This window comes from Telopea speciosissima, chromosome 9 (genome assembly GCF_018873765.1).
Source record: "Telopea speciosissima isolate NSW1024214 ecotype Mountain lineage chromosome 9, Tspe_v1, whole genome shotgun sequence".
Classification (NCBI taxonomy): Eukaryota; Viridiplantae; Streptophyta; class Magnoliopsida; order Proteales; family Proteaceae; genus Telopea; species Telopea speciosissima.
Genome location: NC_057924.1, coordinates 47,226,900 through 47,249,456, shown reverse-complemented (window position 1 = coordinate 47,249,456; position 22,557 = coordinate 47,226,900). Strand labels below are relative to the sequence as shown.

General features: G+C 38.5%; 1 protein-coding gene across 2 annotated transcripts in view; it reads right to left on the bottom strand.

The window, feature by feature from the left end:
- The window catches only part of LOC122641109 (potassium channel AKT1-like), a 30,486-nt gene extending 11,953 nt beyond the window's left edge, over positions 1-18,533 (bottom strand). The window contains exons 1-10 of one of the 2 annotated variants that reach the window (XM_043834430.1): positions 18,310-18,533; positions 13,389-13,751; positions 13,135-13,192; positions 12,725-13,042; positions 12,191-12,436; positions 12,000-12,098; positions 11,805-11,837; positions 11,498-11,683; positions 11,090-11,284; positions 10,907-10,982 (exon numbers count right to left, since the gene is read on the bottom strand). In XM_043834430.1, the coding sequence (XP_043690365.1) occupies positions 10,907-10,982; positions 11,090-11,284; positions 11,498-11,683; positions 11,805-11,837; positions 12,000-12,098; positions 12,191-12,436; positions 12,725-13,042; positions 13,135-13,192; positions 13,389-13,751; positions 18,310-18,497 (1,762 nt within the window). In that variant the 5' untranslated portion in view covers positions 18,498-18,533. Of the gene's footprint in view, positions 1-10,906; positions 10,983-11,089; positions 11,285-11,497; positions 11,684-11,804; positions 11,838-11,999; positions 12,099-12,190; positions 12,437-12,724; positions 13,043-13,134; positions 13,193-13,388; positions 13,752-14,500; positions 14,725-18,309 lie in introns of those variants that run through there. The other variant, XM_043834431.1, reaches the window with a different exon arrangement.
- Between the last annotated feature and the right edge of the window lie 4,024 nt (positions 18,534-22,557).

The following is a 22,557-nucleotide window of genomic DNA, read 5'->3' as shown; positions in this document are numbered from 1 at the left end:
ACCCGACCGATACGATACCCGATACCGATACTTTAAAACTTGTACCTAACAGCCTGACTTTCTCCTATTTTGTTTCATACCCTTTTCCATCAGCTTTACTACAGCCTGAGTATCTCTTAAGTGTTATTCATTCCCTGGTTTAAGATCCTGTCCTGGGATTATTTGAAGCTTTCAAATCTATCCGTCATTATTCAAACTTTATCTCCTATGAGTCATTATCTCCCTCCTACCATGCCTTTGTTTCTTCTCTTTCTTCTATATCCATTCCAAAGGGTTGCTATTACAGATCAGAAATGGAAGAATGCTATGGTAGACGAACTGCAGGCCTTGAAGATAAATAATACCTAGGAGCTTGTTCCTTGTCCCGAAGGAAAGTAATCGGTAGGGTGCAAGTGGGTATTCACCATAAAACAAAAAGCAGATGGGACCGTTGAAAGATACAAGGCAAGACTGGTTGTCAAGGGCTTCACCCAAATATATGGCATAGACTACCAGGACATCTTTGCCCCTGTTGCAAAGATGAATTTCGCTCAAGCATTGTCATACTGTGCAGAAAATTTTGGATGGAATCTTCAATAGTTAGATGTAAAGAATGCTTTCCTCAATGGAGATCTTGAAGAGGTATATATGGATGTTCCTCCTGGAATTGACTCACCATCCACAGTTGGGGAAGTTTGTAAACTGAAAAAATCTCTCCATGGTCTCAAGTAATATTATCGGGCATGGTTTGGCAGGTTTCAAAGAGCAATGCAGAAATTGGGATACAAACAGAGTGATGTTGATCATACCCTGTTTACCAAACACAAGGAAGGCAAGATCACTACCCTCATAGTCTATGTTGATGATATAGTCATAACTGGCAATGATGACACAAAGATCTGTGCGTTGAAGACTCAGCTGGCAACTGAATTTGGAACCAAAGATTTAAGTCCGCTCAGATATTTCCTGAGAATTGAAGTAGCCCGATCTAACGCGGGTATCTTCATTTCTCAAAGGAAGTTTGTTCTAAATCTTCTAGAGGAGACCGGGATGCTTGGGTGCAAGCCTATAGACTCATCTATTGAGGTGAATCATCAACTGAGCAGTGAGGGAGGTGATCCAGTGGACAAGGAGAGGTATCAACGTCTTGTGGGGAGATTGATATACCTTCTCATACTCGTCTAGACGTGGCCTATGGTGTGGGAGTTGTAAGCCCGTTCTTACATGATCCATGGACAACTCATCTTGAGATCGTATGCAAGATCTTGAGGTATTTAAAATCTTCCCCAGGAAAAGGCATTTTATTCTTGAACAATGGTAATCTCAAGTTGGAATCCTTTACTGATGCCGATTAGACAAGCTCAGTAGATGATCGCCTCTCAACCTTTTCTTGGAGGGAATTTGGTCACATGGTGTAGTAAAAAGCAATCTGTAGTGTCCAAATCAAGTGCTAAAGCAGAGTACAAAGAAATGGCACAAGGTGTCTATGAGCTTATTTGGCTCAAGTTATTACATGCTGATCAAGGGTTGACTTATGAAAGGCCTATGCGTCAAAGTTGTCACGGCGTCTAGGTGACCCAAGGCGTTGGAGAAGGTCCAAAATCAAGGCAACACCAACAAGGCATCCAATACGCCTAGGTGACGCCTTGACAACTATGCTATGCGTCTTTACTGTGACAACAAGGCTACAATCAGTATAGCCCATAATCCAATTCAACATAATAGGACCAAACACATTGAAATTAAAAGACATTTCATCAAAGAAAAACTTGAAGAAGGCCTGATTTGTATTCCTTTCGTTAGAGGAGCAGCTAGCTGATGTATTCACCAAGGGGTTAACATCTAAATTATTTCATCCTATTGTACCCAAGTTGGGCATGAAGGATATCCATGTACCAACTTGAGGGGGAGTATTGAGTATAAGGGTAATGTAACCGTCTAGATTCGATATATGTAGGGTTGACTGTATTGTGACTCAGCATACTATATTTGTAACCTTTTGATGCAGATCCAAGCATCCACAAGGAAGACAAGCTGTCCTAATCATAGGGCCTAGTGTTGGAGCCTTAGACTAGTTTTATACTTAGTTATTTTAGCCTTAGTTTTAATTTTCTGCATTCTATACTTGGTTTTTTTTTGTTTTTTTTTTTGGTTTAATTGTAAACTTAATTGAACCCGTTCATACTTGGTTCAATTTAAGTGAAATGTTCCTATTGGCTATTAGGATCTTGTATCCTATTGGCTACTTAGGAATCTTTTAGATTTTAGGTGTTTTAATTGCTTTTAAGTTGTTTATTCCCACCTCTCCATGATTTCTGAAGAGAGAGGGAATTAGATTTGTTTTAGGAATCAAGCCCTTAGGGCTATTATATTAATAAAACATGGAAGGCTCCCCAACAGAATTATTTAAACTCAAAAAAAAAATCGTTTTTTATGTTGCTGCCATTGTTGCTGCTGTTCAGGTCTTTGAGAGTGTTCCTTGTAGGTAATATCAAGGAGGCCTTGTGAGTCATATCAAGGTGGAAGACATTGGTGGACTCCAATCAACTCCTTGCATCTGTTAAGATCGTGATGGGGACATCATGCCGCACCACTACCGGAGACCCTTTGTGCACCACTACCAGAGGCGCAGGAGACTACCACGGAGCCAGTTACTATGGTTCGATGATGCTTTCAGAGGCTACAGGCTAGCACGGGGCTGTTTAGACTCCTAGGGTTATTTTGGTCTTTTACCTTAGTACTTATGTTAAATAAGTGAAGGGTGTTTTAGTACTTTTATTTATTTATTCCTGAAGTTTTTTTTTTTTTTTTTTTTTTTGTTTCAGTCTTGTAACTTAAGTAAGGGTAGTTTAGGCATATGACTGTTTTAGTTTCTATTTAAGTGTATTGAAACTATGTTTGGAAAAAAAAACGAATGAAGAAAAGAAAGGTTGCAAGCAGTTGCTGTGACTCCCTCCCTCTCCTCTTTACGACTTCTCTCCCTCTCAAAGGTACGAACTCTCTCCCTCTCATCTCTTCCTCTTTCTTTCTTTCTCTTCCCTTTCCCCCACGTCTCCCCTTTCTCTTCTTTCTTTTTCCCTGCTGTCGTGGTCCCTATTTCCCCCCAGATGCTGTCGTGAGACTATTTCCCCCACCCTGCTGCTGTCGTGAGACCATTCCCCCCCCCCTGCTGTCGTGAGATCATTCCCTCCCACCCTGCTGCTGTCGTGGCCCTTTTTCACCCCCCTTCCCCTTGCTGTCGAGAGTCCTTTTCCCCTCCCTGTACTTGTAACTGAAGCACCCCAGCCCCATTAAAAATTAATCCCTCCATTCCCCTCCTTCCTATTAGCCAAAACCCTTTGTTTCCCCTTCCTAAACCAGTCCCTAACCATCCCTTCCCCATTTCCAGACTTCTCCTTGAAACCCTAACCCCAACCTAACCCCTACAACCCACCCTTTCTTTAAACCTAGAACAGAACTTTATTTTGATAATCTTTGCATGACTTTCTCACTAATTTCAGACCTGAAACAGTATTTATTTTACCCTAGTTGTGCTGTTTTGGTTTTGTGTATGTTTCTAATGCTCATTATCAATGGCTTCTTATCTTATATGGACTGCCACGCATGCTTACTGAATCCTTGAATGTAATGCCATGAATTTACTTGCCTAGCCTTGTGGAATTAACCATATAGGTTGCTAGAATTGATTCCTAAGACCTATTGGTGTTCATTCATGTGATTTCTATTGATGATTGCCATTAGTAAATTCTGCTCTTTTATGTCTCATGTTGAATGTGGCGTTGTGCGAATTCCAGCCCTTGTCTTAAGTCTCCACTAGGGTGTTACACCTGTGAACCTGTTCTATTGTGAGATTCCCTAGCTTCTAGGGTTTGTCCTGCATCAGATCGGGAGGGCCTGCTCAAGCTCATATTCAAGCTGCCATTGAAGAACCTAAAATCCAGTAAGTTAATTTAAGGGTAAAGTACACATACCCCCCTATAATGCACCCAATATTCCTCGTACCCCCCTAAGCGGCTCAATATTCCATGTACCACCCTTCAATATTCCACGTACCACCCCTGCTTTACACCCCAAATGCCAAATAGGTCCAATCCGTTAAATACCACCATTAGATGCCAATATTTTGACCATTTTACCCTTTGCTCCATTTTCTTAAATCTGAAAAGACTTAATTACCCTCACTTATTTGTTGCCCTAAACTAATTGAAAATGACTATTTTACCCTTTGTTTTATTTTTATAAATGAAAAGACCTAATTGCCCTCATTTATGTATTACTCTAACCTAATTTGAAAAGACTATTTTACCCCTAAATATTTGTTCCTAAAAACCCCAAAATGCCCTCATCTTCCCCAAATCATCATCTTCTTTTACATACCCACCACCACCACCACCCACCATTGGCTTTGGGTTCTAAGACAAATGCCCTCAAACTCGAACTCCGGTCCTCACTTCCAACTTATCCCTCCACGCTCTGTAGCGGGGTCGTAATGGGTCGAGTTCATCTGAGCCACAAGGGGCTTCACCAGATTGAACGTAGGAGACGCCAGAGTTGCAAAAGGTGGTGATGCTGCTGTTTGGAAGCTGACCCATCTGCCAGAATCAACAGTAGAGGAGTCGGATACTCCGATCCGCAAAAACATATTAGTGTATATGTAAGGTCTTAGACGTAATTCGAATTTGGGAACATGAAATGGTTTCTGGCCAATCTCTTATTGGTTTTCGTATGGAGGTTGGAAAATTTCCCCCTTTTTAACATTTCCTCCCTATGTTCTTCGAATTTTTCGGCTTTGGTGTTTGGAAATCGCTAGCAAACTTATCGTTTTCAGGAGATCTTGTATATTTTGGCTCTTGAAAACAAAATCCCTATTTTGCTGTCCGTTTTGTGAGCTGAAATGGATGGTATTGAAAATTCCGATGATTTTTCCCCCTTTTTGGTGTTCTGTTTTGGATCTGACAACAATCTTGGCCGGAATTGAAAGTCTGTGATCTCTGGTTCCTTCCCAAGTTTAATAGGATTTGGGACTGAAGAAGGGAGGAATCAATGAACCCATTTGAACAATCCATTCAGTCATTCATGCTATTCTTCTCACAACATTGCTTAAATTTCTGTTTTTTTTTTCTTCTTGAACAGGGATGCAAGCCACCCCAAATTGAAGCCGCAGGCATTTCAACCAACATCAGTCCATGTTCTTCGCACCAACCAAGCCCAGCATCTTCTTCATTCCCAAGCCCTGTTCCTTCTTACCATGCAAGCCCAGCTTCTTCTTCCTTCCCAAGCCCTTCTCGTTATGATGCCAACGCTTCGTCCTCCTCCTATCTCCAGTAGGATTCATGAAATGGGAGTGGATGATAGAAGAAGAATAAGAAGTGGGGTGGGTTGTGCTCCAGCAGGATTGGCGGCGGAAGAAGAAGAAGAAGAAGATGGTGGTGGGTATGTAAAAGAAGATGATGATTTGGGGAAGATGAGGGCATTTTGGGGTTTTTAGGAACAAATATATAGGGTTAAAATAGTCTTTTCAAATTAGGTTAGGGTAATACATAACTGAGGGCAATTAGGTCTTTTCATTTATAAAAATAAAACAAAGGGTAAAATGGTCATTTTCAATTAGTTTAGGGCAACAAAGAAGTGAGGGTAATTAAGTCTTTTCAGATTTAAGAAAATGGAGCAAAGGGTAAAATGGTCAAAATTTTGGAATCTAATGGTGGTATTTAACGGATTGGACCTATCTGGCATTTGGGGTGCAAAGCAGGGGTGGTACGTGGAATATTGAAGGGTGGTACGTGGAATATTGAGCTGCTTAGGGGGGTACGAGGAATATTGGGTGCATTATAGGGGGGTACGTGTATTTTACCCTTAATTTAATTGTCCTATCCTTCTTCCCCTAATCCTCCAACCTAAACCTACATTCCCCCAATTGATTCCCACTAAACCCCAACTCCATAAACCCTAAAATTCCTGGGCAGCCCAATTCCCCCCCCCCCCAAAATCAATTTGCACTCGAATTTCAATCACAGTACCCTCATAGTCCTACCTACACTCGATCCTAGCTTTTACCCCCAAACCTTCAACTAAACCCTAATTCCCCTCATCCCCATTAAAACCCAAAAGCCCAAAATCTGTCTAGAACTATTCAACCAGCCAAAACCTTCCAAAGTCCAAACTACAACTGAATCTCCCCCACACTGTCCCTATTACTCGACCCAAACCCCTGTCCAAATCTCTCACTCTAAACCCTAAATTCCATCACCCCCTTCTCTCCCAAAACCCGAGACCCTAACCCTAAATTTTTGAATTTTAATTTTTTATTTAAACACCATTCAAACCTTCACTATTAGCTTCCCCTAGACCTACCTATCATTACCAAATAAGATCCAACCTCACTACCCTAAACATAACCCTAGTTTTTTACCTAAAACTACAATTCTGCCCAGTCTGCCAGCTCTTTTAGAAGATCCTAACTACATTAATTGGTATCAGAGCCATGGATCAACATGGCAATCCAATTCTAAATACAGTATTGCCACACCCCCCCCCCCCCACCGATCCTATGGCAGCAATGTTAGAGATGTTTCAGAAATTTACTGTTGATCAGAAGACCTTTACTGAAGAGATTAAAACTATCACTGAAAGGCTGCAAGTAATTAAGCAAAAACAGATTGCACCTCTTAGGGACAGCAATGATCCCCTATTAGAGGACAGATTTCAAGTTCAATCCGAAGAGCATGGAACTCTGGGAAGAGAAAGGCATCACAGAGATCAATCCAGAGATCACAGAGATCACTCCAGAGTTCATAGAGATCAACCCAGAGATTACATAGATCATTCCAGAGATCACAGAGATCATTCCAGATATCACAAAGATTACTCCAGAGATGACAGATATCACAGGGATAGACGCAGATATGATAGGAATGACAGAGATGGGCATAGAGAAGACAGGAACAGAAACTGAGAAGAACCTAGAAGACCGAACTTTGAAGAGTACATGAGATCCTATTTCACTAGTGATGAAGTTCCTAATCGAAGGTATGACACCCAGAAGGTGAAGCTCGAGTTGAAAGAGTTTGATGGGAACCATGATCCTTAGGTATTTTATGATTGGCTTGTTGCCCTTGATGACTATTTTGATTGGTATGACTTGCCTGAAGACAAGAAGATGAGATTGGCACGTACCAAGTTGGTTGGCCCTGCCCAAGAATGGTGGCAAACTGCAGAAAGGGACATGGAACATGATGATCATACTCCCACTACATGGGCTGATATGAGATATGATTTGAGGGAGAAATACTTGCCCAGGCATTACAAAGCACAGGTACAAGATCAATTCAACTCCTACGCCAAGGGATCATGATTGTATCTGAGTACATGCAAAACTTCGATGCTCTATCTTCTCGCATTGGCAAGAGAGAGAGTACTACTCAGATGTTATCTCGGTTTCGACTGGGATTGAGGGCTGATATTGTCAGAGGTATTGGAGAAGCTGATGTTAGAGATATTTGGGACTGTTTTGAGAAGGCATTGAAGGCTGAAGAATTATTGGCTGGAAATAGAAGATTTGATTCCTCTACTAAAGACACCAACAAAGCTTTTCCAGCATTCAAGTCTACTACCAATGGTCACACTCGAGTTGGAAATTCTGCTGCTGATTCTACTCAATCAGGCTATTATGTTGGTAGTTCTTCCCGCCCTACAACTCCTCCACATGTTGATCATAAGGGTAAAGCCCCCGTGGACAATAGTGATCCTCACAAGTGTTTCCACTACAATGAATATGGACACTATGCCAGGGAATGCCCATAAAAGCATAAACATGTCAATGTGGCTGCAAAAGCAGATGAAACCCCCGATGATAATGATGAACCAGGTTTACATGCTTATCCCCCATCCGATGATGATAACGAAGTTTGTTACTATGAAGATTTGGGTGATGATACTCAAGGTATTCATGTTATTACTCAAGTATTGATGGATTGAAGTGGCAGAAGATGAAGAGGTGGTTGAGGGCATTCCATAGGAAGACAATAACATTCAAGATGCTGTTCTTGAAGAGGTGGAGCTCGATGAGAAGGTTATTAACACTAAAGGCTCTATGGAGGTTGAACACATAGAGTTTGTTATGCCACCTTGGTTCTTTGAAGAGAAGGCTCCACGAGTTGAAAACTTTATTCCTACTGCTCTAGCCTCACCAGAATTCTGTCCAGGAAGTGTTAAAGCTGCTAATCACATGTTGTTTCCCCCTCATCAACATAAAGTTCGAGGTCAGATTTCTTCAATCCAGGACAGCACTTGGAATCCTGCAGATGGTTGCAAGAAGTTCACCCATTCATCGGAGATGAATGTTTTTAAGACGGGGAGAGCTGATGCAGATCCAAGCATCTGCAAGGAAGTCAAGATGCCCTAATCATAGGGCCTAGTGTTGGAGCCTTAGAATAGTTTTATGCTTAGTTATTTTAGCCTTAGTTTTAATTTTCTGCATTCTATACTTAGTTTTTTTTTGTTTAATTGTAAACTTAATTGAAACAGTTCATACTTGGTTCAATTTAAGTGAAATGTTCCTATTGGCTGTTAGGATCTTATATCCTATTGGCTACTTAGGAATCTTTTAGATTTTAGGCGTTTTAATTGCTTTTAAGTTGTTTATTCCCACCTCTCCACAATTTCTGAAGAGAGCGGGAATCAGATATGTTTTAGGAATCAGGCCCTTAGGCCTATTATATTAATAAAACGTGGGAGGCTCCCCCACAGAATTATTCAAACTTAAAAAAAATCGTTTTCCATTGCTGCTGCTGCTGTTCAGCTCTTTGAGAATGTTCCCTGTGGGTAATATCAAGGAGGCCTTGTGAATCATATCAAGGTGAAAGGGATTGGTGGACTCCGATCGACTCCTTGCATCTATTAAGATCGGGAGGTCCTGCTCAAGTTCATCTTCAAGCTGCCATTGAAGAACCCAAAATCCAGTAAGTTAATTTAATTTTCCTGCAACTATCCTTCTTCTCCTAATCCTCCAACCTAAACCTACATTTCCCCAATCGATTCCCACTAAACCCTAACTCCATAAACCCTAAAATTCCTGTGCAGCCCAATTCCCCCCCCCCCCCCATCAATTTACACTCAAATTTCAATCACAGTACCTTCACAGTCCTACCTACACTCGATCCTAGCTTCTACCCCAAACCTTCAACTAAACCCTAATCCCCCCTCATCCCCATTAAAACCCAAAAGCCCAAAATCTGTCTAGAACTATTCAACCAGCCAAAACCTTCCAAACTACAACCGAATCTCCCCCACACTGTCCCTAGTACTCGATCCAAACCCCAGTCCATATCTCTCACTCTAAACCCTAAAATCCATCACCCCCTTGTCTCCCAAAACTCGAAACCCTAACCCTAAATTTCTGAATTTTAATTTTTTTATTTAAACATCATTCCAACCTTCACTATTAGCTTCCCCTAGACCGGCCTATCATTACAAAATAAGTTTCAACCTCACTACCCTAAACATAACCTAGTTTTTTACCTAAAACTACAATTCTGCCCAATCGGCTACCTAAAACTACAATTCTGCCCAATCGGCCAGCTGTTTTAGAAGATCCTAACTTGCCTGGCTCCTAGTAGACCTTTGTCTATCTAGGACTACATTACCTTTATTCAACTTATAAATAACAAACGGCATTATCACTATTGACAAACCAATCTATTCTCTCAACTCTTCTTCTCAACTGAAATTCTAAAACTCTTAATATGCTTCTAAAGATTAAATTAAAAAAAAAAAGGGCCGTACCCAATGCACAAGGCTCCCATGTTTAGCAGGGTCTGGGGAGGGTCAAATGTACGCAGCCTTACCCCTGTTTCCAGAGAGGCTGTTTCCAGGACTTGAACCCGTAACCAAGAATTCAGCAAGTGAATACTTGACCAACGCGCCAAGCACAACCTTCCTTCTAAAGATCACATTAATAAGCACAAAATCTAAATAAACCCTAAACTGATGTAGAAGATTGTAGAAGTCCCCACTAGAGAGTCTAGGAAGGGTATTGTGTTAGACTTGCAGCTGTTGATAAAGATTATAAGGTGGACTAACAAAGCTTCTATTAGCACACCAACTCTTGATATCTATATCCAAAGCATGAATTAACCCATTCCCACCCCCACCCCAACCCAACCCTCCTTTTCTCTCTACAATTTCAGGAAGTTATGCAAGAACCAATTAGAAGAAATAGAGAGCCATAAAGGTACAAAAAGACTAGTGAATCTGTGTTTGTAACAGCAGCACTACCCCACCCACAAGAGTGAACATGAGGAGATGAAAGTGTTAAAAAGATGTGAAAACAAAAATTCACTATCTTGATTAAACAAGCAAACAGACAAAAGAAATAAACTAATGTTAGTTAAAATAAATGTTTATAGGGGCAAATAAGTCTTTCTACTCCTATTTATTTCTGCCTTTTACTATATCGGTTTATGTAAGGGGCAATTCTGTCCCATCAGTATTATTGTTTTAACATAATAAATTCAGTCAATGACCTAAGATAGAACATTCAGTTCTACCGCAGGCCCTTTTCCCTATTGGGGTTTGCGTGGATTTCTTCCTCTCTTCTCTTCTTCTTTCTTCTTCTTCTACCTCTGGTCTGGTTAATTATTTTCTGATATTATAACAATGTCAAAATATTAAAAACAGTCCAGCGAGGAACAAAGTGTGAGGAGAAGAATATAGAGGGGACTTGATTTTAACATGAGGGAATTTTCTTCACTTTCCTGCTCAACATTTAAAATTAATTAATGCATCCTAAAGAAACTCCAGGGTTGCCTTAGAATTCCCTTTCAGAATACAAGGGCAGGCAAGTCCAGACAGTAGGGAGGGAGGGCATCGACTGCATTTCGCTAACATAAATGGGCCCATCTACTAATTGATTGTCAGCTTAACATACCTCTGCTGTTGGGATTTGCTCCATAGTCTAGTAGAAGTAGGACGCAGTTTTCATATCCTTTGGATGCTGCTAAATGCTGGTTATACATAAAATAAATAAAAAAAAAGGGGTTCCACATAAGAGTTTTATAGAGAAACATGAAATACTTAAATCAATTGTAGAAGCAAAAGTAATAATATGGACCAGAGCAGGGCGCCCACTGTTGTTAGATTCATTGGGATCCAAGCCCCTTCTTAGTAATTGATGCAACAATAGATCGTCTCCTCTAGACACTGCAAAGCATAGACTGAGTGGAAGGTCCATTCTACCTTGAGCTAGCATGTCCTCTGTCTCTGTTAGAATTCGTTGCATCTCTGGGTCCTTCAGCTCCTTCAAATACTGCGCCACCCATAAATGAAATATGAATACCACATATATACGTCACAACTATGCACAAACAAAATATTATACCAAAAACCTCTTACTAGCTTATTTTGATGTCACACAATAGTATTTCTATGAGAGCCCATATACTTCTATCTCTAGATGGGTTTCATTTTGTAACCATCTAAATAGAACAACATTATCATCACGGCTGCCAGCTCTACAAACCTGAAGGACATTGTTCATAATTATGGTCCCGTCTCCAACACTAGCCTGGACTATATTCAAGAATGCAGTACGATTCAAACGCAGCAGCTGACTCAATCGTTTAGTGCGGACCGTGAACAGTTGTGGCCTGTAACAGAGTACGCCCACCTCACCAAAGACATCCCCAATCTTTGCCTCCCCAACAACCTGTATTCATTCATTGGTCCATCTCAGTCTTTTATTTATTAGAACTACAATTCTATTTTCCTTTTAAGAAATTTTCTGCTATGATATATTTATCAAGAAGGCTTTTGGTAATCACACTTGCCTGTTCCATTCCATTCTTGAGTATCACAAGATCCTGGAGGGCAATTCCAACATCAGAAGCCATTATTTGGAAGAATTCAAAGAGGGGTAAAATATCCCAATCATAGACTGATAATAATCCATTAATCGTTGCATCAATTTAATTTTGAGAGTCAGATATAAGAAGACAAAAGCATAACAGAAGTAAAGTAGTCACCACAGCACCAGTAACCAGTATGTAGAAGTCTGTTGGTGCTTCATTCTGCAAGATCACATCTTCCCTGGGGGGGAAATACTCGGCTTTCATCTCGGAGACCTGAAAATTTTATAGAATAGTAGATGATAAGGTAAGAAAAAACACATTAATCACAAATTTGATAAGTTTAGTGAGTGTTATTAATATGTTACCAGCTGAAAAAGCAAATCATTTGACACTCCATGGAACAAGTAGACCTTGTCGACTAGAGAGTAAAAGAGAAAATGAGATATACTTGATCGGATAGCTTTAGGCAGGGTATCAAGAATCTCTTGCTGCTGCAGTCCCTCCGAGTCTGCTCTGAACTTCAAACACAAGTGGGCAAGCATCTGCTCTTGCAGGCGTATTGGTAGTTGGTGCCGTTGTGCAAAACCCGATGCCGCTTGAATAGTATCCCTCTATCAGTCCATGAAGACATAATAAACAATGAAAGGAGGATAAGAAAAGAGCTCACCCCGCAGAATCAAAAGTCAAGACCAAACAAATCATTCTTATACTCAAATACTCCTCAATACCATAATAACTTGTCAATAGGTTGCAACAAGAAAGAATGTTCAATATCCAGTATACAATACATTATCATATTAACACTGAACATATGAATGGAGAATTGTGTTTGCAACTTTCATCAGTCTAGACTTCTTAGCAGATATTGGATATAGGCAAAAGAAGAAAATATCACTCACAAATTTTCTAGTTCTACTGGTCCAATGGACAACCAAGTTGGTCATATTTCCAATAAGATATGCTGTTAATCCAAGGTTGAAAAGCATGTAGAAGATCTCAAAGATCATCTCCTTTGTATTTTGAGCATGCAAATCACCATAGCCAACAGTTGTGAGCGTAGTGATGGACCAATACAATGATGTCACATAACGTACCCAGATGCTTGAATCAAGAAAATTTTCATAAGAAGCTCCAATCCATGTAGACTTTGGGTTATGGTTACGTGCAGCAAGAAGATAGTAGAAGCACCCAGCACAGTGAACTGCAAAGAGTGTTACCTGCAAGAACATTCAAAACCTGGTAACTTAGCTAATTGCTAAAGAGCTGCTACCCTTTATAAAACAGACACAGATCTATGATAGAAACTCACAGATACTAGTTTTGCACATCGAACCCAGAAGTAATTGAAATGCCTGTCTTTCTCCAATCTGCTAAAATAAAGTGCAAGGTGGACAATTATGGTCCAGATATCAAAGTTCACAATTCTAGTATTCTGGTACCAAAATAAGCCAGTTCTTTTCTTTTTCTTCTCTTCTTTTTTTTTTTTTTTTTTTTGGGGGGGGAGGTGGGGGCAAGGGGAGGGGAGTGGTTCAGTTCATTCAGGGGCTTCAAAACCCACCATACCTAGAAAAAAGGGAACTGACTCTTCGGAGTCTCCAGAGACGAAGCATGTTGAAGAAGTCATACGAATTAAGAGGTGGAGGAAAAATACTCTGCGCTTCCAAGGGGATTGTGGATATGGCATCAAAGACAAACCAGGTGCTCACATACTTCCAAGCAATTTGCTTATGGTCATCAATGAGGAGATAAGTAGTTTTATCAAGGAAGGCGACAAAAAATGACAGCACAATATCCACAGTGAAGAACCCATTAACTACATTATCAGCAATTGCAAGAGGTCCCCTCTCTTTTTTAAGGAATCCAAATTCAAATGGAGATACCCAAGCAATATATACAACAAGAACAACCAGAAAAGTCTCCCAGGCCCTGCAAGTATTAATTCAATCAAGGATAAATTTAGTAATAAGAAAATTTCAATTTTATTATTAGGGTGTGAAAACTCTGAAACCATCCAATAAAAATTATTAGTTTGGTCACGAATTGGATTTATCAGGATTATATAAATAACAAGAAAATTCTATTTCAGATAAAGAAAAGAGTAGAAAAACAATGATGAAGGACTTATTGACGTTTTCCTTTTCCTTCTCCCCCATCCCAAAACCAAAAAAATTCATCATGCATTTCTCAATATACAATAACAAATCCCTCAATGAAGCAGCTCGAGCAAGAAGCCACAAATCTTTACTCGTCACATAATTTAAATAGAATAAGTTAATCAACTACAAAACAATTTAAATTTCTCCTCTCCATTAATCAACCAAAATCCAAACAACAACATGTTCGCTATCTTGATTTTTAGCATTGAGTACCCCAAAACACAATCCTTACGAACTTAGAAAAACCTGAGAAGCTTCCGCTAGAAAAAAAAAGAATCATATAAAAGATCACACATCTAAAATTAGCATTCTTTTGAAAATTTCCAACAGATAAAAAATTCTCTCCAATGTGATAACCCAAAATCAACAAAGAAATATTACTAAAAAGAACCACCAACACAGCAGGTGAAAATTTGGGTTTTTAGCAAGGCCATCAAATCATTAAAAAATGAAAGAAAGAACCCATTTCAAGAAAATCAAAAGGAAAGAGAATAGGATGAAAGGGAAGAGACCCATCACCTGTAACGATGGTCATAAGGCGAAATAATGAACCTACGCAACTTAACACTTCGACTGTTTTTGGCTCCAAGTGAAGGAAGAAGCCCATTAGAGAGGCTGTATCGGCTACTTTCTCTTGATAGCTGCTCGATCTCCTGATTACAGGTAGAGATACAGAAAACTCCACGATTTTTACCCCTAGGCCTCATCGCTGAAAAAAAATTATAACAGCCAAACAAGTCCCAATGCCGATGGTCTCTGTTCTATATGTTCCTTTCTTCCCCTGTTTCTAATGCCGTTGTGACTCTCTACTTCGCTTCCGTCATTTTGGTTCTCTCCGCATTAATTTCTCCTCTCTTCTTGCAAAACATCCATTGCACTTGTTTCGCAACTCTCTTGACTGTCTCGTAGTTTTTCTTTCGGCAAAATATTATATGACAGTTTTACCCTTCTATTTGTTTTTATTTTTATTTTATTGGGCCTACTTGTCTTGTTGCAGTTAGAGGTGTCAATCCATAGGTTTGGACCGATTTTGGTTTGATTTCATCCGTTTTGATGTGAGAATGAGTGAGTCCAAAACATGATCCAATAAAGGAGAATTAGTTTTAGTTTGATTTGATTTTGATTTATTTTAGCAGTTTCCTAGCAGATTGCCTTGTAAATATATTCAATAGTACGAAGAAAATGTGTATTTTTAATGAATTTTGGGCTGGTATTAGTTTTGGTTCGGTTTTTTAAGTTCAGTCCAATATCATCGGTTTTCAGTGCAGTCCGGTTTGGTTTTTACAAAACCCAATCTTATCAGCTCATAGCAATTTCGGACAGTTCAGCTCGATTTCATCAATTCGGGTTAGGTTTTGACACTCTTAAGCTGCATCATTAGACTTTAACTACAGCTTTCACCGAAAAAAAAAACTACAGCTACAAGAGGGAAAAAGTTACGAACGGGAAAAGGGTATCTTATGGCACAAGACATAGGTGAAGATTGGATTGAATGGTTATAGTATTTTTTTTTTTTAATGAGAAAGAATGGTTATAGTATTTGGTATTGGTATAGGCGGATATTAATCCATATAACCTTCAATCGGGTTGGATTGAACGACTTTACCTTTATTTCTAAAAAAAAAAAATTAATGTTTTTTTTTTTTCCATATCGTTAGTCCATTTGGATCCACAGATTTGGGATCACCATAAAATCGGTGTCTCGATCTGTTAATTCCAATATGAATCGCCTGTTTCAAGTGGTCCGATACTAATTCCTCAAACTATGCTGGAGAATCCAACCTATGTTCTTTTAGGAGTCTGCACTATACCGATAAGTAGAGATGTCAATAGATATTTGAAAATCTATATTCGATCCGTGTTTGTATCCATTTAGGAGAATCCGAATCCATCCGAAACTAATCCGATACGAATATGATAATCCCCCTATCTGACCGATTATTATCCAATTCGTTTAGCAATCCAACGGTAATAAAATATCTGAAATATATCTTTGTGTCCGTCTATCCTTTTAAGTTACCTTATTGGATTTTGTTATCTTATTTTTCTAATTTTATAAATTAAGATAATGTGACTATTTTCTATATTTTCTATTGGTTTATATATATATATATATATAGTGGGGTGATGTTCTCTGTGCCGCAACGCAACCTACGCCTAGGCACATGGGGGTGGGTGCAATGACCATCCTACCCCCTGCACAGGCTGCCCATGTGCCTAGCCGCAGGCTGTGGTGCGGCATAGAGAACATTCTCCCGTATATAGTTTATGCAATGTGATACATAGAATCACATATCTATGTGAAAAAAATCAAAGACTAAGAAGAGTAGAAGAAAGGGTAGTTGTTGAACTCTCAAGTCTCAACCCTAACCCTCATCATAAAAATGGTGAAGATGTCAACGGATAGTTGAAAATTCGTATCCAATCCGCGTTCATATCTATTTAAGAGAATCCGTATTCAAAAAATCACTATTCGGAAACTATTCGAATCCGTCTAAAAAGCTATAGGGTATTATCTGAATCCGTCCGAATATAAATGGATACGAATATGATACTGCTATCATCTAACATAATTCGATCCATTTACATCTCTACCTATAAAGCACCAACCAAGCAGTTGTTATCCCCTGACCTAACTCTTGGCAAGCCTCAATATGGAGGGTTGATGCGGCGAGTTCTAATCATTAGATATATAAAGTAACCTTTAGATTGGTCCCTCCTGATGAAAATTTCGTGTTTAATTTATCATCTATTTAGCACATCAGTAGTGTATATATTTTTTTTTGGTAATTCTTTAGAAGTGTATATTTTTTTCAAGTAAATATTCTTTAGAAGTGTTATATAGTAGATATTAAAGGAAATGACATCACTTCTACCAAAAAACCACAAAAGGAAATGACATCACATAAACAAAAAGGAATCAGCCAATCTGATTCTATACTCAATCTCTTTTTTTCTTATGAAACTAATTTATTAACGCTGGAACAATGTCCCAGACGAATCGTCATATACAACAAGAGAGAAATACACGAGGGGGTCGGGGAAGAGAGTCGAAATACAATGAGTTTGAGACGATGCGCTTGAAGTATCCAAACGGTTTGCCACACAATTCGCCTCACGAAGGGTATGAATGAAGGAAATACTGATGAAATGGGTAGAAAGAGTTCTACAATCATTGAGAATATCCACAATCTTCCAAGGCACCTGTCGCCCCTATTCTACTCAATATATTTGTCGCTCTACTCTAGAATCGAGAGTAATCGGTATACAGTCAGCCAAATATTCCATGTACTACACTCTCACACTCCTTCTCCTCCTTGGGTTGTGTTTGTCGATTTAAATCCTTTCCAATTCCCCAACGGTGTAGTGTGATGCAGCTTGGGGTGGAGAGGTCGACACTGGCAAATGCCACATCCAACAGTCCGAGCTTATTGATCCATTTTTTTTTCGAACTTGGCCCTATTGGATGTCGCATCAGCCGGTATCGACCTCTTCACCCCAAACTGCACCATGCTGCACCATTGGGGCATTGAGAGGATTTTTTTCCGTGTTTGTCTATTATTCTTCAAGTAATGTTTCAATACCTGATTATTGAGAGGGGTGTTCCTACTACCCTTGTTATAAACTATTTCTATTTGCATTTTAATTGTTTCAGCGATTTTTCCTTTTCCCTCTAAAGGGTCACCCGTAAATTTTGAATTTTGCCTTCCACTAATGTAGTGATGTATCTCCTCTAAAATAAATAATAGACTTTATTTATTTATGATGAAGGACTTATTGACGTTTTCCTTTTCCTTCTCCCCCATCCCAAAACCAAAAAAATTCATCATGCATTTCTCAATATACAATAACAAATCCCTCAATGAAGCAGCTCGAGCAAGAAGCCACAAATCTTTACTCGTCACATAATTTAAATAGAATAAGTTAATCAACTACAAAACAATTTAAATTTCTCCTCTCCATTAATCAACCAAAATCCAAACAACAACATGTTCGCTATCTTGATTTTTAGCATTGAGTACCCCAAAACACAATCCTTACGAACTTAGAAAAACCTGAGAAGCTTCCGCTAGAAAAAAAAAGAATCATATAAAAGATCACACATCTAAAATTAGCATTCTTTTGAAAATTTCCAACAGATAAAAAATTCTCTCCAATGTGATAACCCAAAATCAACAAAGAAATATTACTAAAAAGAACCACCAACACAGCAGGTGAAAATTTGGGTTTTTAGCAAGGCCATCAAATCATTAAAAAATGAAAGAAAGAACCCATTTCAAGAAAATCAAAAGGAAAGAGAATAGGATGAAAGGGAAGAGACCCATCACCTGTAACGATGGTCATAAGGCGAAATAATGAACCTACGCAACTTAACACTTCGACTGTTTTTGGCTCCAAGTGAAGGAAGAAGCCCATTAGAGAGGCTGTATCGGCTACTTTCTCTTGATAGCTGCTCGATCTCCTGATTACAGGTAGAGATACAGAAAACTCCACGATTTTTACCCCTAGGCCTCATCGCTGAAAAAAAATTATAACAGCCAAACAAGTCCCAATGCCGATGGTCTCTGTTCTATATGTTCCTTTCTTCCCCTGTTTCTAATGCCGTTGTGACTCTCTACTTCGCTTCCGTCATTTTGGTTCTCTCCGCATTAATTTCTCCTCTCTTCTTGCAAAACATCCATTGCACTTGTTTCGCAACTCTCTTGACTGTCTCGTAGTTTTTCTTTCGGCAAAATATTATATGACAGTTTTACCCTTCTATTTGTTTTTATTTTTATTTTATTGGGCCTACTTGTCTTGTTGCAGTTAGAGGTGTCAATCCATAGGTTTGGACCGATTTTGGTTTGATTTCATCCGTTTTGATGTGAGAATGAGTGAGTCCAAAACATGATCCAATAAAGGAGAATTAGTTTTAGTTTGATTTGATTTTGATTTATTTTAGCAGTTTCCTAGCAGATTGCCTTGTAAATATATTCAATAGTACGAAGAAAATGTGTATTTTTAATGAATTTTGGGCTGGTATTAGTTTTGGTTCGGTTTTTTAAGTTCAGTCCAATATCATCGGTTTTCAGTGCAGTCCGGTTTGGTTTTACAAAACCCAATCTTATCAGCTCATAGCAATTTCGGACAGTTCAGCTCGATTTCATCAATTCGGGTTAGGTTTTGACACTCTTAAGCTGCATCATTAGACTTTAACTACAGCTTTCACCGAAAAAAAAAACTACAGCTACAAGAGGGAAAAAGTTACGAACGGGAAAAGGGTATCTTATGGCACAAGACATAGGTGAAGATTGGATTGAATGGTTATAGTATTTTTTTTTTTTAATGAGAAAGAATGGTTATAGTATTTGGTATTGGTATAGGCGGATATTAATCCATATAACCTTCAATCGGGTTGGATTGAACGACTTTACCTTTATTTCTAAAAAAAAAAAATTAATGTTTTTTTTTTTTCCATATCGTTAGTCCATTTGGATCCACAGATTTGGGATCACCATAAAATCGGTGTCTCGACCGTTAATTCCAATATGAATCGCTGTTTCAAGTGGTCCGATACTAATTCCTCAAACTATGCCGGAGAATCCAACCTATGTTCTTTTAGGAGTCCGCACTATACCGATAAGTAGAGATGTCAATAGATATTTGAAAATCTATATTCGATCCGTGTTTGTATCCATTTAGGAGAATCCGAATCCATCCGAAACTAATCCGATACGAATATGATAATCCCCCTATCTGACCGATTATTATCCAATTCGTTTAGCAATCCAACGGTAATAAAATATCTGAAATATATCTTTGTGTCCGTCTATCCTTTTAAGTTACCTTATTGGATTTTGTTATCTTATTTTTCTAATTTTATAAATTAAGATAATGTGACTATTTTCTATATTTTCTATTGGTTTATATATATATATATATATATATAGTGGGGTGATGTTCTCTGTGCCGCAACGCAACCTACGCCTAGGCACATGGGGGTGGGTGCAATGACCATCCTACCCCCTGCACAGGCTGCCCATGTGCCTAGCCGCAGGCTGTGGTGCGGCATAGAGAACATTCTCCCGTATATAGTTTATGCAATGTGATACATAGAATCACATATCTATGTGAAAAAAATCAAAGACTAAGAAGAGTAGAAGAAAGGGTAGTTGTTGAACTCTCAAGTCTCAACCCTAACCCTCATCATAAAAATGGTGAAGATGTCAACGGATAGTTGAAAATTCGTATCCAATCCGCGTTCATATCTATTTAAGAGAATCCGTATTCAAAAAATCACTATTCGGAAACTATTCGAATCCGTCTAAAAAGCTATAGGGTATTATCGAATCCGTCCAATATAAATGGATACGAATATGATAATCGCTATCATCTAACATAATTCGATCCATTTACATCTCTACCTATAAAGCACCAACCAAGCAGTTGTTATCCCCTGACCTAACTCTTGGCAAGCCTCAATATGGAGGGTTGATGCGGCGAGTTCTAATCATTAGATATATAAAGTAACCTTTAGATTGGTCCCTCCTGATGAAAATTTCGTGTTTAATTTATCATCTATTTAGCACATCAGAGTGTATATATTTTTTTTGGTAATTCTTTAGAAGTGTATATTTTTTCAAGTAAATATTCTTTAGAAGTGTTATATAGTAGATATTAAAGGAAATGACATCACTTCTACCAAAAAACCACAAAAGGAAATGACATCACATAAACAAAAAGGAATCAGCCAATCTGATTCTATACTCAATCTCTTTTTTTCTTATGAAACTAATTTATTAACGCTGGAACAATGTCCCAGACGAATCGTCATATACAACAAGAGAGAAATACACGAGGGGGTCGGGGAAGAGAGTCGAAATACAATGAGTTTGAGACGATGCGCTTGAAGTATCCAAACGGTTTGCCACACAATTCGCCTCACGAAGGGTATGAATGAAGGAAATACTGATGAAATGGGTAGAAAGAGTTCTACAATCATTGAGAATATCCACAATCTTCCAAGGCACCTGTCGCCCCTATTCTACTCAATATATTTGTCGCTCTACTCTAGAATCGAGAGTAATCGGTATACAGTCAGCCAAATATTCCATGTACTACACTCTCACACTCCTTCTCCTCCTTGGGTTGTGTTTGTCAGATTTAAATCCTTTCCAATTCCCCAACGGTGTAGTGTGATGCAGCTTGGGGTGGAGAGGTCGACACCTGGCAAATGCCACATCCAACAGTCCGAGCTTATTGATCCATTTTTTTTTTCGAACTTGGCCCTATTGGATGTCGCATCAGCCAGGTATCGACCTCTTCACCCCAAACTGCACCATGCTGCACCATTGGGGCATTGGAGAGGATTTTTTTTCCGTGTTTGTCTATTATTCTTCAAGTAATGTTTCAATACCTGATTATTGAGAGGGGTGTTCCTACTACCCTTGTTATAAACTATTTCTATTTGCATTTTAATTGTTTCAGCATTTTTCCTTTTCCCTCTAAAGGGTCACCCGTAAATTTTGAATTTTGCCTTCCACTAATGTAGTGATGTATCTCCTCTAAAATAAATAATAGACTTTATTTATTTATTTATTTTTTGTGATTACATTAAAAGAAGCATAGAAACTTGTTTCATATAGTCCTTCACATTTCAATTCTTCTAAACATGTATTATGAAAATGTGATGCGTTTAATGATCAAATTTTACTTAAAATTTTTTTTTTGGATGTATATTGTTGATTTTTAATGAATGAAAAAACATCTCAGCAATTGAAAAGCTTGAATGGCAACATAGCGAGGAATGAAATATTTTGATGGTAATAGAATATAAGAAGAGTGAGAATTTCAGAGAAACTTTTTAGCTAAGTGAATTAATAGTAGGCAGGTTTACCAGAAAAGAATTAATAGTAGGTTTTAAACACTTGGACAGATTTAGGACTACAGGAAAGTAAAAGTAAACCAAAACTGATTTGCAATATGGGGAATAATGCCTAACTCATCCAGATCAATATACAAGTTTTTGAAATTATAACAAAGAAATTGACAAGATATAGTTACCTGATTAATTGTATCATAACTCAGTGTCATGGAACGAGGTCTCGCTGGAAAGGGGGGAAAAAAAACCGAACACGGAAGCAATTTCTACGGCTTCCCTTGCTGTGATGCCAAGATCCGTTAGATTTTTAATAAAAATCCAAAACAGAAACGTGCAAAAAAGTTCAAGACCCGTTAGCCATGGCTGTAGGTTTTTTTTTTTTTTTTTTTTGTTGCTGGAAGAAGAAGAAGGTAAATCGGTCACTTCAATACCCTTTAAGGATAGTTTAGGCATTTATAAAATATTTAACCTATGATAACAGTGACTGACTAACACACAGGCAACTTGAAAGAAATGGTAAACTAAAAGGCGTGTTCAAGTAATTCTTTAAAAAGTTGGGGAGAATAAGTAAAATGGTCATAGTCTAGGGGGTGTTCAAGTAATTTTATCTTTTATAAACTACTTAAAATTTGTATCATTTTTAATAGTGATGTTTTTTAGATGTAATTTTTATTTTACTTTTCAAACCCAAGGGATTTGGATGCAAAATAAAAAT